We start from the raw sequence: 16,557 nt of genomic DNA, 5'->3' as shown, positions 1-16,557 counted from the left end.
GGCCATCTGTTAAATTAACAAGGCAGAAAACTATGTGTAAAAATCTTTTGGTCTGGAATATAACATCTTGCTTGAATTTGAAAATGTAACTCTCATCGTCTTGGAAGTTCAAAATTTAACAAGGTCATGAATCTATAAACGCTGAGCACATACATAGCTTGCTTTTAGTATGAGATAAATATGAGATAAACATAAAATCATATCTATTTCAAACCTGCCTTAAGGTTTGAAACAACCAGAAATCATAGCTAATTATTTTGTCGTCTAGTACTGATATCTCAGAGATCTTTGCTGTAACTGATCTATTTTCTGTCTGCAATTTAAAGAAGAAAAAAACGAGCACTATAGCAAGCATTTAAAATACATCTCATAACCTCAGAATGCTCAGGAGTGCTGCATGTTGCTGGGCAGGTGATGGTGAAACAGGCCCTATTACTAGAAAATTTTGTACATTTTCCGTATAGTTAGATAGCAAAAGGTTTTGACCTTAGCACCATTCCATCAGAGTGTTTTCTCTGCTGTAAAGAATATTCCAGCTATTATAAAGGGCATTAGATTGTTATACGTTCACAAAATAAAAGCCGATTTAAAAAAAAAAAGAAAAAAAAGATCATCATAGAAAAGGAAGATGGCCAGTCTCTATTCTGCTGTAGTACAAAATCCAGTCTTAGACAGCATGTGAAGTACAGGCCTTAGAGTTTGGAATAGAAGCCAGAGAAACCTATAAAAATAAAAATGAAGAGGTGTAATCGAGGAGTAAAGCTGAAGAGAGGCCAAAAAAAGATGCAAATAAGATAGGAGGAAGAAAATGAGGGACAATCTAAAAGACATAATAGTAAACAAAAACTGTATTTACTCTATAAGCCCCACACTGCTAGTTAGAAATGCTTACTGCACAACATACTTCCAAAGCTAAAATTTACAGCATGCACCCTTCTGATATAGCTTTAAAACACATTTGCAGTCACGATAATGTAGCAAAACAGATGGCTAACTGAATAAAATGTGATTTTTTTTTTACCCTATTATTTGTGGAACCTAGGTCAATAAATTATACATATTTTCAACAATGCGAAAGATTCATTTTACTGCTTAAAAATAGACTAAGTATCTAAATTAAATTCTAAGCCACTTCATGCAGTAATTATTTACAGCACAATCCATTTGTTTAAGGCTAGCTGGTATAAAGCCAGCCCCTCATCTTATGTATTTGGCCATCTGTTGTGTCTTTCAGTGGCTATAATTCATTGGTACCTATGTGTTTTGGGACCTTAAAAGTTTTTTGATGTAGCAGTTATTGCCCTCCAACGCCATGAAACAGAACAAATGTCTTTCTCTTGCAAGTTCAGAAATTATGGAAAATGAAATATAAATTTAGTGGCCAACTTTAATGAGACGTCAACTGTGTAGCATTCAGAAGCAGAAGTGAATGAACACATCTTCTGACAAAAAAAAAAAAAAGGAAAAAGAAAAAAAATGTGCTCCAATCCAGTCTTTGCTGCAGTACAGCAATACTGTGCCAGCATATAAGGTACAATCTAACACACCATTAGGTACAGTCTGACGCACAACTGCTTTACGGCAATCACACACACATTTGACTATCGCTGTTCGTGCACAGCCAAATGGCAGCCTTCACTGCCGCCACTGTGCCGGCATCCAAACTCTCCTCTCTCTCGTGGATAGCTATCGTGTCCAGCGTGGGCAGTTCAGACGGCCAAGCCTGGGGTCAAACCTTGTGCTGTGTTTTGTGAGTTTTGTTCTTTCCTTCTTTCTTTTTTATTTTTAATGGTGCACTTTCTTTTGAATGGACAATCACTTGTTGTTTGGAAAGTAGCCAGATCTGAAATACTTCTATGGTTTGGGTTTTTTTAAAGGACCTGCAAATATGAAATACAAGAAGGTGAGGCCGTAGGCAGGTGACACTGAACGCTGACACACTTCTCCGCCACTATCAAGCTCTTGGTTTTCAGTTCAGAAGTTCAAGTGAAATGTTTTCATTCCCTGATTATTGGACGTGTTCCAGTGAGATCGAGAGCAGCCAGCACACTAAGCACAAGGGCATTTAAGCCTGTCAGTAGGAAGGGCTCAAAAGAGAGGTGAATCAGAAATGCGCTCTCTCCTTTAAGGTGTTGATGCTTCTGTGGTAACTCCGTGTTAGGTCTAGAGTTGGATAATTAGAGCCAAAAGCAACTTCCTCAACCTGCAGATTCAAATCCCAGCAGGTGTAGTGGGGAGCTGGTATCTCACGTTTGCTGGGTGAGTGCTGGGAGCTTTGCTGGGCTGGTGAGTAGATATTGTCATCGCATTTTTTTTGTAAATCTACCTTTGGAAAGCAGATTTGAGGGTTTTTTTTTTTTTCTTTTGTTTAACAGTAAATTCAAAGCAAATGAATAAATCATTTGTGGATGACCAAAAGCTGTATTTTCCTCACCAAAAATGACGTTTAGTGAAAAAGCTGTATCTCTGCAATTTTAGACACGTGGATAAATTCAGAAATCTAGTCTGTAGTTTTTATTTTGCCAATTTATTTACTCTGGTTTGAGCTCACTTCATTAATCTATTTGTCTGAATTACCTCCAGCTGACCCTGTAGTTTCTGCTGTGAAGTGTAGAACAGGTTATATCATTAAGGATTATTATTATTTTTAGTGCTAACTGCTGCAAAGCAGATGTTTGTGCCAGAAGGACTATAGGAGTTATGTGTCTAGAGTAAATTTATCTGCAGTAGTTGTATAAACAGTGTTTCTCTTGTATATTTTAACCTATTAGCACATATTGCTAAGTCACAGCATTCCTTTGCTGTGCAAAACATAATTGGTTTTGTACATTATAGGCCAGGGTATTTTTGTCTCCAGTTTTGTCTGAATTTTAAAAAAGCAAGTGAAGTGTTACTCTTGGTTTTCTCCCTAGAGTTTTGGGGTTTTGCTACATAAACTGATGGAAAATTGCTTCCTATCTGGGAGTGTAATGACAGTAATTAAAAATGCGTTCTCTTTGAAGTGTCAGGGAATCGGTAAGAAACTGATTGAAGATTTGGGGGAGTGAAGTTCTTTCTGTTGTTTGACACTATGATAATTGTATAATATGGGGATTTTTTTTTTGTGGGGGGGGGGGGTTCAGAGTCGGTGCATCTCAAGACTTCCAAATTCAGCAAGAGAAATTAAAATTTCAGATCAGGATACATATGAGTAATAGGATTGAGTGGCCAGCGTTTGCCCACTAGTTACTTCAAAAGCTGCGCTGTATTTTTTAAAAGTTGCCAGGCCTTAGGTGTCTTGGAGATGGTGTCCTGGCTGTGAATGGATGCTGTGGTGCACGGCTGCTCCTGATTCTGCAGGCAGCCTGCCTTGCTACCATCTTGAGACCCCCACACCTCCTTTCCTCTTTTAAACATATATAGATGGATGGATGTATATCCATGCACACACACATATGTGTGTGTGTGTGTGTGTGTGTGTGCGCGCACATCATACATATACAAGTGTATGTGTATACATGCGTATATATATATATATATATACACACACACACACAGGCACACACACACACACACACACACACACACATACATATATACACACATTTGTTTATTTATTTATTTATCTGAACCAGCCCATAGTTTGTATGGAATCAAATTCCAGTTCTTCAGATGTATTCCTTGCTCTCTGAGGAGTCCCATACCAACAGCTTTGTAGGTAATGTGTTCTGAAATCATCATGCGTTCTGAAAGCGTAACCCCCCTCTCTCCCCTCCTTGGTATACAGTCAGAAGCTATATGTTACCACATACTTCCCTGCATTCCCAAATGCTCGAAGTCTAAGACAGGCTATGGTAACAGATGTCATCAGAAGAACTCCTTCCAGAGTCCTATTTGAGAAAGGCCAATAAAAATCAGAGTTGAGGAGCAGGAGCCAAGAAATTTCCACTGTTATCTTTGTCTGTGGTTGGTGTTGCACACATCTCTCCAGTTTTGCACAGGTTGTAGAAAATTGGTGAGAAATGTGTTTTAATAGAGCAAAATAACAGGTAACTTGTGTGGGGAAGAGTTGGCCTTTTATGCTATTAAGTAATCTTCCCATCTGTACAAGGTAATGGTGGGAGTTACAGGGACAACCTTTGATCTGAACCTTAATTTTAACCCCTTAAAATATGTCAGGAACTTCCAATGGGCACCAAACTCTGCACAAAGAAAGGATGACTCAGCCATTGGACTTTCTGGATTGATTGCTTCTGATACTATTTTCAAAGTAACAAGACTGACAAAAATATAAGGAAATCATTTCAGTGAAGTTCCATATGGGAGCTCACATTAGACTTGATATTTTTAGGTTGTCGGGGGAAGTGGTGGGAAAGAAGTTGGATTCTTTGTGTCTGCTTTTCATTTTAAACTTCTCATCAGTTATGTCTCAAAATCCTAATGAACTGCGTTGTTTCCTTTCTTCGCATTCCTCTAGGCAATGGATTTAGACATTCCAGTGCTGGCAAGAAACATTCCTGGGAATGCAGCAATAATAAAACATAAGGATACAGGACTGCTATTTTCGGATCCCCAGGTAACAAAACAACAAATCCTTAGACAAGCTTTGGTTCCTTTCCAAATATTAGGTTCATTTTCCATTACATGCTTGCATCCGTCTGGATACTTTGCTTATACTCTCAGCAGTTTTTCTCAGATTCTTCTAAATCCCCACATCTGCCTTTCTTGAAGCTCTGCTGTTGTCTCATGTTCACTTTGCAGTTCACTAAACTTTTGCTAGGTGTCAGCCTTGCTGAATGTTTGTCTAGCCTATACCACTGTAGCACCTGCCACCCCACCGAGCTCAGTTCACATCCTCTCAACTGTTGCACTTTGATTGTGAAGGGTCCGTGAGCAACCTTTAGAATAGATGGTATGCATATGTCCTATTTCCCTTCAAGCGTTAACTGAAATGCAAACTCATATTATACAAGCAGTAGCTAACCGAAGAACTATAAGCCTGAAGTTTTAGATAATATATTATCTATAATTTCTAGAACTGAGTGTTAATATAAAGCATTATTAGGTCAAAGATATTGCTAGGTCAGAAAATAATTAATGCCTAGAACCAAGCAAAGTTTTAAAATGGAGTTTCTGTGCAGATAAGTAAGAGTGGGGAGAGTGAGAGCACTCCACATTTAAATTATAGAGATTTTCATTTGAATATATTTTCCTCCATTGTGGCTTTGCTGTTATGTAGTTGTACATGATGAGAAAGATGCCTTTCAGACACAGAGTCCTTTTGGTTTTAATTCACTTCTTTTTTCTTACTTTGCCGTATTAGTAAAATACTAGAGAAAGAAGGCTATGAAGGCTAGTTTTCAGAGCCCCCTTTCAAGAATGTCTTATAAAGAGTTTCTTCTCCTTCCTTCTTTTTTCCTTGTGTAAAGACATAATTTAACATTCTGTTAAATTATATAGGCTTTTATGTGTTCACTAATTTTAACAATGAAGAGGGAAGGCTCGTTCATTATGGATGCACTAATGCTTTGGACTTCTGGTGGAAGAAAGGCTAAGGTGATGTTTTGTATGAGGAGACAAACATATCCGATATTTGTTTGACGGGACTCTATACTAAAGTCCCAGGGAGCAGAATTGGATCAACACATGTCAATAACAGTATGCGGTTGTCTTCATCGCAAGCATAACCTAAGAGAGGTTGTATTGTATTTTCGATTTGTTTGGTATGTCAGCATATTTCATTATTGATTTAGTATACCCACCTAAATCATTATTTCCTGCTGTGATCATATATATACCATCATATATGGAAATCTCATATATAGTTTTCAAATTTGTCATGAACCTATTCTGCATGAATTGCATTTCTTTTACAATATGAGACTATAACTGATTAACTAATGTGGCCAGTATAGTAATTAGGGAAGAAAGGATTGAACATCAGCCTGTTTATTATTACATAAACCAGAATTTACTAGATAACCAATATTTTCAGCTAAGTCATTAGTGTTTTTTTTTATCCAATTCAAGATTAAATAAAACTTACTAGAATAGTCTATTTGATTATTTTGCAAAGTAGAAAAATGTATCATTTATCTGCTTTGTGGAGTGTGTGTGATTAATGCATGCTATTAAGTATTGTTTCAGGAAGGTGAATTCTGTTAGTTTTTTTGTTTTTTAAAGAAAAAATTCTTGCAACTCATGACGTCTTCTGGAGTATTCAATGTTTCCAATGGTTTCTACAACCAGATTTCTTTATTAACCTCTGGAATTTATTTTGCTGGGGAAGTATTCCCTCTTCTTACCATACCTCTTGGAACAGGGGGGACTACTTTCTGGCTAGTGCAGGCTGAGACGTAAAACTGTTAGTAAAGTTATTTGTACATATGTTCTCTGCAAAGAACCCTTTGACTTGCATATGCTCCTTCAAAATTTGAAGGCTATATGCATGTAGTATCTCATCCTGAACAAGCATACTGGCTCTTCTGACATTAAGTCTGTAACATACTGGTGTTTTCCTCAACTTGCCAGTTACATTTGTCTTGGAATTCAAAAACATAATTTATACCAGGCCCAATTAGCTTCAGCATACATCCTTATAAGAAACCTCTCCTGTGATCTCAAAGCATCCTACATTCCAAGTGTTTCTTGGAATTCAAGATCAATTAAAAATATCCCATAGATTTCCTCCATTGGAGAAAAGTGCAGTTTTAAGCACTGAAGTAAGTCCCACTGTCTTCAGTGGGTCTGTACACTCCTAAGGGCTTTCTTTTATACCAGAACTGCAGTTGCAGACTGTAAATACGTCTAGAATGCTATAATCTTAGTTTAAATAGCCCCTTCTGTTTGAGCATCCTTCCCTGCAACATGCTGTGTCAAAGATCAGAAAACCTCATTCTCCTGCTGCTTGTTGACCCCCTTTTTTGCTGTTATTCTATCCCAGTAGTTCACAGAGTATCTTTTAAGTGAAGGTGGTACCTTGCACTACCATATTGTCTATCCTACTGCTAGGTGATATTTGTACTGGGATCACTAATATTTGTGCAGTTACACTATCTCAGAAAGTAAAGTAATACCCCTCCCTTCTCTGTACAACAACAATTGTATCTCATTTAATAATAGCTGTTTTATAGCTTTATTGGTGTCAAATAATGTAGACACTATCAAAGTTTGCAGATGGGTCAGGACAAGATTTATTTGCAGGATAATATTCTAATCCCACTGCAGAGTTGCTGAAAAACAACTTTCTTCTTGCAGTGAAAAAAACACCAAATGGACAGAATGTCAATCATTTTCACTCATGGTCTTAAAGATAAAGTAATCACTTACTGTTGTTCCTTATCTCCCAAAAACGTATCAAATACAGTTTTTCAAACCACTCTATATAGTGTATCAAAGATTGAGAGTTATATTAGATCAAAGAAATGAGATTAAGTTAGAACACTTCCAATTTCAAGCTATTTCTAATATTTTTATTGTTGGAAGAAGGAGCAGTCTGCCCTTAGCACTTTGGATACTGTCTTAGAATATTCAGTCTGTCAATAGGGATGGGAAAACATATGTCCTTGTAAGAAGTTTTCTCTTTTTCTGTTATTTTGATTACTTTGTCATTTAAATATCTGGTAAAATATTTTCTGCTGTAACCTCAATTACGACAGGTTAGTTTGTTCTTAAATTAGTTCTGTCAAAACAAACTGTTTAGAAATATCATTTTAAATTAATCTAAGATTTACATGCTGTTTCACTTCTGTCTGATTACAGTTCAGATCATTCAGAAAGCAGGAGACATTATTCACTATCTTAAGTAAGCTACTTGAATTGTCCAGATTTTATCAACCAAGAAAGTTTATTTCTATCAGAGGTTAAATGTGAATCTCAATCGTCTTCCTGCTGGTTTTGCATTAAACATTGTTCCAAATAATTTTGTTCCTTATTCCATGAACTAGCTGATGTCTAGTCACGTAATTGCATCTCGATTTGATTCTTAATTCCTCAATAAAAGTATTTTTCTGCCACAGCAAACTTTCATTTTTAATCTACCTCTGTTTACTGAAGTGCTTGGAAACCCTTTAGGCTTGCTTGCTTTGTTTGTTTGTTTTTGAGCAAAGGCGTTTCCCTTATACTTTCTTGTAATTATAGTTACTCTCATATATACACTTAAAAAAACCCTTATTCTTTCATCAGAAATTCCTTTCAGAGTAAGCCTTTCTTCAGTACCTTTGTTCATCCTCAAGAAGAAAGGGACAATGAAGAAGGAACAAGGGACAAGGAAGAAGACTGTCCTATTTGCTCACCCTTTTCCCTATTCTGAGATCCATATCTCCTCTCCTCTTCCCCCGTGTAGCAATTTTCAAGGGGCTAAACTTCCCTGCTTTCCCTTTTCCTGCAGCTCACTGCATGCTGGCTGGCTCTGGAACAGCAGAAGTCATCATTCTCCCTTTGTTAGACTGCACAGGTTCTTCAAAAAAAAAGTTTCCTTTTCTCAGAAAGCTGCTTAAATCTCAGCTTTGTGAAATTCTAATTATTTCTAGAGTGTTTTATCCTGCCAGCATCTTTATCTCTATCCACCATTCTCTGCAATCTGAGTGTTTATTCCATCCCACCCAGAGCCTCTAAAGAGGTTTCCATGTCTACTTCATCATACAGCCTTGTCCTTTAGTCCTTGGGTTAGATCTGAAAGGATACACTGCAGACTTTCAAGGACAAGGTTAAATTCTCCTCAGCACACAAAATCCATGCTTCTGTATTAGCCCAAAGCTAAAACAGACCACAGTCCAGAAAACAAACAAAGAAAAATCCAACAGTTCAGGAGAATATACATGATTAGGTGATATGAATGAAGGCAGTTCATAACAGTGTGATTAAATTGTAATGTTACACATTAGGGGAAATTTCTTTTAATGGTATGGATAAGTTAGTGTAGTAGTCAGATGCTTGGGGAAGTCCATCTCTATCTTGAAAAATCTGTGTTGCTGAAGATTTTTAAGAAAATGTCAAAGGAATCTGTCATTGCTTAAGTTCAGTGGATCCTACCTGGTTGTGATGGTATGGGCTATATCTTAGTTCAAGTGTAGAAAACATTGCTTATTTTCAAGTTGTTGCTCATTTGGGGAGGGAAAACTTTACAATACAGTAAGTTTAAATAGGAGGCATTGTATCTGGTATGTGGACTATCTTACCTTTTGAAAGCTAAATTAGAAGGATATAAATTGACTATTATAGAACAAGAATCATTTTTAATTATGATCACTATTGGTTTTCCTCTTTTTTTTTTTTTTGCTACAAAGGAAGTGAGCTTTCATGGCTTAGAGAAGTAGCAAATTTTGTGCGTAATTATACTCATCGTTAACCATTTGCAGATATTGTCAGGCTTCATGACTGGAAATAGCGAAAACCTTGCCAATCATTGAAAAAAATACCCAGGTGGAAACAGCAGTTAATGTAAAAGTGGAAACTATGAAAGATTTTGTCCTTGATACTACATCACCTGTGCACCTTACTTTTAAGTCATGGTTTAATCCTGCCATTACTTGAACTTACAAGTTTATGTTAAAAGTGACACTGAGTTAATGGGACATGAAAGAAAAAGTGGTAAGTAAGAGATAAGAATAGCCACCTGCTTTTGGGCCATAAATAATGCCAAAACCATGTTAAAAGGGAAGACATGGAGTTATTCAACTTCCTAAGGTTCAAAATTATATGGACAGCATCTGTAAAAGCTCACAGAAGGAGGGAGAGGAGGTAAATAAGAGCCCTTAAGAGAGGCTCCAAGCACAAACAACTGTCTAAGTGAGAGCAGGAAAGACTACTGTTAGCAGAAATAACTTTTGAAGTGGAGGCAGGGAAACACAACTAATTTGCTGAACCAGCTCGGCTGGCTATAGGCAGCAATACGTTGAAGACACATCACTGTGCTCTGCCAAACATGCGTCAATACCATTCCTGCTGTAGGAGACCAGGACTTCGAGGCAGAATTTAGCCTAAGGTTTTAGTCTTGTGAACTTTGGTAATGAATAGACTGATTTGTGATTTATTTTTGGCAGTGCCAGCAATTGCTATTTATACTCTCTTAGAAATACTGGCCCATTGCCCTGTGAAGTACACAGATGTGCCTGCAATCCGAGTTTTGCCTGCCACTAGGTAGGTATGTCACTATTCTGACTGTACAGCTAGTTTGCCTTCCCTGGGCTGATTGTCTGCTGTTTAAGAATCATGTTCTTTTATCTGCTGAAGCTGATATGAAACGGTTTAATAGCAGACTTACTTTCATTATATAAATAATATATTAACCATGCATCTTATTTTCATCATGTGAGCTGTGGCACTTTTGTAGTTCTCCTTGTAATTGAAGGACTATTCATTCTGTTTACTCAGTTCACTCATTTTTTTAGCTTTATCTTCCAGATGCCTGTATTTCTGGTTCTCTACAAAATATTATGCAAAATTTCTTTGAGGTGCTATATACAGAAGCCAATATTTTCTTTAAAGATGACTGGCCAATTTACCAGGGGAAAAATATATTATGGATCTTGCCATTAAAGAATGCCTGCGTCTGAAGTGATGTACTGCCCACAAAAAAAGGGCACATGTAATACTACATCTGGATGTAAACAACATGATATTTTCCCCTCTTTATTCTGGGCTGTGGCCAACTATTGAGGCTTCAACTTTTACACTGTGTTGTTTTTTTTTTCCGTGACATATAATTATTGTACCCATTTCTGTAAGTGAACAAAGGGCTTAATAGAAACATGTTTTTCTTTCCCCCAAGTAGTAAGTTATCATGCATATCACCTCCTTTGCTGTTGCTGTTGAGGTGCATACTCTTATGTTTGATAGTTAAAAAGTAATTTATGAATTTTGCCCCTCTTTCATCAGAAGTAAAGCTTACTTCACATTTGCAGCAAAATCTGAGAGTGTAAGATAACTTGCAGAAATACTTAAAGCCTAGCAGCTGATGCAGAGACAGGTTAGCCCACAGTAAGTAATTTGTATCATCTCATAGGTTTTCAGTAAAGAGAAATTAAATCCTAGATTTTCAGAAATAGCATTGAGTTCTCAGTGGCTGTATTCTGCAAGTGGAAGCCCATGCTTCAGATTTACCACAAAACTACAACTGAAATTCAAGTCAGTTGGGGTTAAGAAAGACACCTGCGAATGAGGTTACTGCTCTCTAAAAAACTGAGCGTACAAAACTGAAGAAAAGCTCAGCCAGAAGCTCCAAGGGTATGAGGCAAAACCCAGTTAAGTCATAGTGAATCTCTCCATTGGCTTCCAGTCAGATTGTAAGTGACTTGTAGGTGGTCACATTTGATTAGTAGAAGAGGTAGGGATAACGCTGAGAAGCCCTTATTTGCAATCCCACTCCCTGATATTTTTCCATTTGTTATTTCTCCCTCCTGCAGTTACTCAGTTTTTCTGCTCTGGACTCAGGTTGGCATTATCCTGAAATTATCCCCAGCATTAAGTATTGTAACTGTGCACAAGTATCTCATTGCTTCTATCATTTACATGTTTCCAAGTTTTTGTCCTCTATATCCACATTTTAAAAGAATGCTAATAGGACTACCTGTCAAGAAATGTTACATTGCTGCTTGAGGTAATTTACATAAATTATTTTAAAACATTATTTTAAATAAAATCCTCCACAGGAGCATAAAATTAAAGTTGGAATGTAGTTCAGTGTGAACAGTATTTATTACTATGATTATACAGGCAATTGGTTGAAGCCAGCATAAGTCACGTAAGACTTTCCCACCTCCCCTGTTCTGTATTCTTGGCAGATAAGGAGGAAGGAAAAGAACATATCTCTAAGGTTGGAGTCATTGGCTGTATCTGCACTGTCTGATACAGGCAGCCTTAGGATACCCTCTAGACCAGACTCACCTATCTTCCGTAGGGAGAGTCTTACAAGCACAGGCAGAAAATTCCCTCTTCAGACCGCAGGGATCCTAAGTATCTAACTGTTTACCAGTATAACACTAATCAAATTAGCACATACCTAAATGGTTGTCTGCAAGGTAGTTGTGGATGGAAAGCAGGCTGGATATGAAGCACATGGCCCTTATGACTAGTCCAGAGGCTACTCTTCCAGTGCAGCATGGAGAGAGCCAGCATGAGAAAAGAAGAAATAGTTGGGAATGGAGTAGATGGAGCCTGAAGCTTGGCCAAAGTTCTGCAGTGCATCAAAGGTTTTTTTCGAACAGGCATAGGAAAAAATGTGTTTGGGGTGAAACCTATGCTCGGATCACTGGGCAAGGAGTATCATTTTTTGCACCCATAAACCATACAAGTTGAAAGGCATCTTTGCGCAGAATACAATGCAGTACTGATTTCATGTAAAAAAATATAAGATTTTGTTAATATGCATGTATGAAAATCATCTTACTCTATTTTCTACACAGAACTGATTATGTAACTTAGTTACAAGCCTTGCTAACAGAACTGATGTGTGCATCTTTGACTACTTAAATTTCTTGGCACTGATGCATATATTTACAATATTTGTCTTGTCAGTAGGAGTCAAGGCAGTGATTATAACATGTTCAATGTGCTTTCACATATCGGTGTTTCCCAGGGGTCACCCTATAGTTATGTATTATGCATAGACATCACTTGCATTACAACTTCAGCATTGATCCTGTGGTAAGCAAAGATTTTATATCTTTGTATCTCTTTATATACAATTTGTACTTGGGTTTTCAAGTATAGTTTGTTAGTTAACCTAGTGTTAATATAACTCTAGTCTTATTTGTGATACTTCCTTTCATAGCTGACGGTTTATGTAAATAATATATCTATCTCCTTTGGCCATTCTTTATGTCTCCCATGTCCTTATGTGTGCCTTAAAAATCTGTCACTGACTTCACTACCCATTGTGTAATGTCTTATCTTAATTTTTCATTGATCCAATAGCTGTCTGCTTTTCTGAGCTGAACCAAGACAATATTTTGCAAAGATTTGAGCACATTTGTAATCATTATCTTTTGATAGAAAATTAGACCAGCTGTTCAGAAATCAAATCTCCTTTCACATGTTTGATGTTCACAACTTCACTTCCCTAAAACTAAATTGGAGTGGCAGAGGAACAAGCAAAGGAATAGTTGTAGTCTTTCAGGTGTAACAGTTTGCCCAATAAAGTTAAAGGAATTTCATATGTGGCTTTTTTTGCAGAGCTTGTTGAGGTAACACTGCTGTATCTGTAACTGCCCAGCATCAACAACTCCAGAAGAGCTTGTTGCTGCATGCCTGCTCCTAACTTTATACTATAACTATCTTTGTGTAGTGAGGTTTTTTAGTCTTACTATAGAATTAACTAAAGATGTTTCTGTAGCAATGAGCTTAGCTGAGCTTAGATCAATCTGATGCCAGCTGTCCTCCATGAAGGAGACCAGGGGAATAATTTAATTTATAACCAGTCTGGTTTTCTAACATTCTAGTAGGCAAACAGTTTTTGTGTCCATTAAATTTGCTGCGTGTAGTTGTCTTAATACTCTCGGGATTTGGCTTCGATTTTAAATCTCTTAGTTGGCAGGCTGTATAAAAGATATAAAATAATTATTTATTGATTGTTGTTTATAAACAAACTAAGGTACTTGACCTTGAAGAATGACTTTGAACTTCGTGAACGAATGAGCGTCATATTATGTATTGGCTCACAGTTGAAGTGCCTTACTGTCACCAAGCTATGTCAGTATCATTAGAACTTCAAGGAACTTTTAATTTATTATTTTCTTTTTTTTTTTTTTTCCAGGAGTTTGTTGTGCTGTCCAAGAGTTTGATGAATGACCCCATTATGAAAAGAGAAATTGTAAGAAAGGCTAAGGACTATGTGAAGAAACATCATTCATGGGAATGTGAAAGAAAAACCTATCAGAATCTTGTCCTAAGACTCCAGTGAATTGCAAGACTACAGCTGCTACCCAGCAGTCTGTATCAAGTACTTTAACAACAGAAATGTAATTAGATTTAGGCTTCTGTTTGTTTCTTTTTAGAAGAGATAGTTAGGCACACATTATTCTATTCAAACATACCAACATCACAAGAGTTGCCCACTGCATCAAACTATCTAATTCATCTAAGTCAGCATACTGTCTCTAGTGTACCAATTCATTGCAGACCAGTATAATTCTGTAAGATCACAAGGGAGAAATGTGTCTTCTCAGCAGTCACAAAACTTCTGTTGTTGTAAGGCCACAAAAAGGGGACAATTTTTTTGTGCAGGTGAGCACTCAACCAAATAGATCTAATCTCAAATGTGATCATGCTGCATCCTAAGAAGTCTGCAGTGAAGTAGCTGTTTTTTCTCCAATTTACCAATCCAAACCTATTCAGTTTTGCATGTGATGCACATATAATGTTGCAAAGCAAACCCTATACATTCATAAAGTCAAGGTTTGTTATATCTACAGAGTATAAAATTATCAAGGTGAAAGCTTTTTTAAGAATAAGATTAACATGTTTACATATTGAGGACATGATAATCTGGGGACCAAAAAGCAACCAAAGTATTGATGCCTGAGGAAACTGAAGTGAATAGGGCATGTTTTTACCTCCCTGTAGGTACTTGAATTTTTTTCAAATAATCTCATATTTCCAAACAATGCCATGTATGCATTTTCTCTTGGATCCTGAGAGTAGCTGAGGAAGGCTGGCAGAGCACTCTACAGCTGTACTTAGCTTCAGATTCCAGAACTGCACAGTACTGCCCTCTGCAGCAAATATCTCCTTGCAGATGGAGATATTTAAGTAAACTACCTCTTAGTTTACCAGTGTCTTTGGTAGCTTAGCACTTTACCTATTTACAAAAAGATTTGACAGCTGTAAAAAAGGAGGGAAGAAAGAAAAAGTATTTTCCATTTGCTATGTACTTGGTACTGTTCTTTCTCATCTGTGGATCTCAGGATTTATTGTCATATAATGTAGAAACTTATTTTAAATGGAGGCTTATCTGAGCTTAAAGTCCTAACTAAGAGTCATTCCTGACAGCCTAGTTGTTATAGACATATCTTTGAATCTATAATTACATATCAAAGGACTGCTACTTATAGAAATGAGTGTCATATTTTAACTACTTGTTATTGGAAAAATGTTTTGTTTTGTATAGACTTGATCCAGCCCCTATGAGAACCACCGGGAAGTTTTCTATTGATTTGAATGACTTGTGTCAAGCGCTGGGGGTTTTTTCGTTTTTGTTTTTGTGGTAGTAATGAAGTTCACTATATGTTTTAAACTTTCCACTTTATTTTTGATGCTTTGCAACTGCAACAGGTGGGACAGTAAACAAAAAAAGAATTTGAATGTCTCATATTTACTTCTCTAAAACTTTTCCCACTTTTATTGCAATGTGTTTCTGCTCAGCATTTCCTGCAATAACATGAGATGTTTTTGAATCAATCCCCAAGGGCAAAACTGGCCTGATTTTAAATCAGAGAATTGTTACACTCCTTTCTCAGTATGTTCACCTAAGTATTTCTGGAGTGGCCTTCAGCATTCTGGGATGTAAGTAAATCTGCATTAGTTCTGATTTTAAGGGCCACCAGACTACCACTGAATAGTTTAATAAACCTGCAATTGAATCTCAGCCTGTTGGGTATTCTCTACTGTTCTCTTGAGGATCAGTATTTCTTTCACTAACCAGTGACCAGTGAGGCCACTTATGGAATCACGGTCTTTGCTTTTTTCCATAGCAGCTACATATTAAATGAGGAACTCCTACAATATTGATTTTTCAGCATGCTTTATGTGGTATGGAACCATTATAGGCAATAAAAACAAGACTATTTATAGTTATGTAGCCTACTGTGGGGAGTCCTGCTCCTTTCAAAACTTCTACTCAGATCTCCTCTGCCAGCATGCCTGTGATGAGCTGCTTGTTCCGCTTTGTGTGGGGGGAAGCCCTAGGGATTGCCTTCCTCTGGTATCTGTTGTCTTCTGAGAAGTACAGGTTGATTAAAAACAAATAAGCAAACACATAATGTAGGATAGAGGTCAGCTATACTTCTAAGCACTGAGATAATGGCAAATGATTAGAAATGGTAGTGATTAGAAAGCTTTTCTAAAATGTGATACGTTTATTACTAAGCTTCAAGCAACTAAACATAACGAATCTGAATTTGCACTATTTCCAGCAAAACAAAGTATGTGCAAGTGAGAAATTCTCTTACGCCCTCAGAATGTAATTAACATATGATTTTTCAGGCTGTATTTAATCTATAAATATGAAATCTGCATCTAGGAAACAGCATGCTTATTTGCATGTGATAACCATATCAGAAGCACAAACAACTCTTCTGCAATATATGCATTAAAAAAAAAAAAATGTAGTGAGCCCTGAGGACTGTTTTACAGTTATCAAATGAGGCAGTGTTCATCAATCAAGGGCATTCAGCTTTGATATCATTTATCACATGTGCTTGTGTTCTGCAACATGAAGCCTGTCTATTAAGGTTAAAAGGTTGGGGCAACAACTGCTAGGGAATTTGAGCACAATAAATTGCAATTGAATTTATGTTTTAAATTTCATCCAGTCTTATGTTCAAGGTCCATAAATATTCAGTGAGTCTTGTATGTCCTTGT

General features: G+C 36.9%; 1 protein-coding gene across 5 annotated transcripts in view; it reads left to right on the top strand.

The window, feature by feature from the left end:
* The window catches only part of GLT1D1 (glycosyltransferase 1 domain containing 1), a 66,903-nt gene extending 51,341 nt beyond the window's left edge, over positions 1-15,562 (top strand). For all 5 annotated transcript variants that reach the window (XM_067306738.1, XM_067306737.1, XM_067306736.1 and 2 more), the window contains 2 exons: positions 4,457-4,555; positions 13,733-15,562. In XM_067306738.1, coding sequence (XP_067162839.1) covers positions 4,457-4,555; positions 13,733-13,879 — 246 coding nt within the window. In that variant the 3' untranslated portion in view covers positions 13,880-15,562. The remainder of the gene's footprint in view (positions 1-4,456; positions 4,556-13,732) is intronic.
* The last annotated feature ends 995 nt before the right edge of the window (positions 15,563-16,557 follow it).

The sequence above is a fragment of the Apteryx mantelli genome, chromosome 17, assembly GCF_036417845.1.
Source record: "Apteryx mantelli isolate bAptMan1 chromosome 17, bAptMan1.hap1, whole genome shotgun sequence".
Lineage (NCBI taxonomy): Eukaryota > Metazoa > Chordata > Aves > Apterygiformes > Apterygidae > Apteryx > Apteryx mantelli.
Note: the sequence above shows the minus strand (reverse complement) of the source record. Positions and strands in the feature narration are given on the sequence as shown.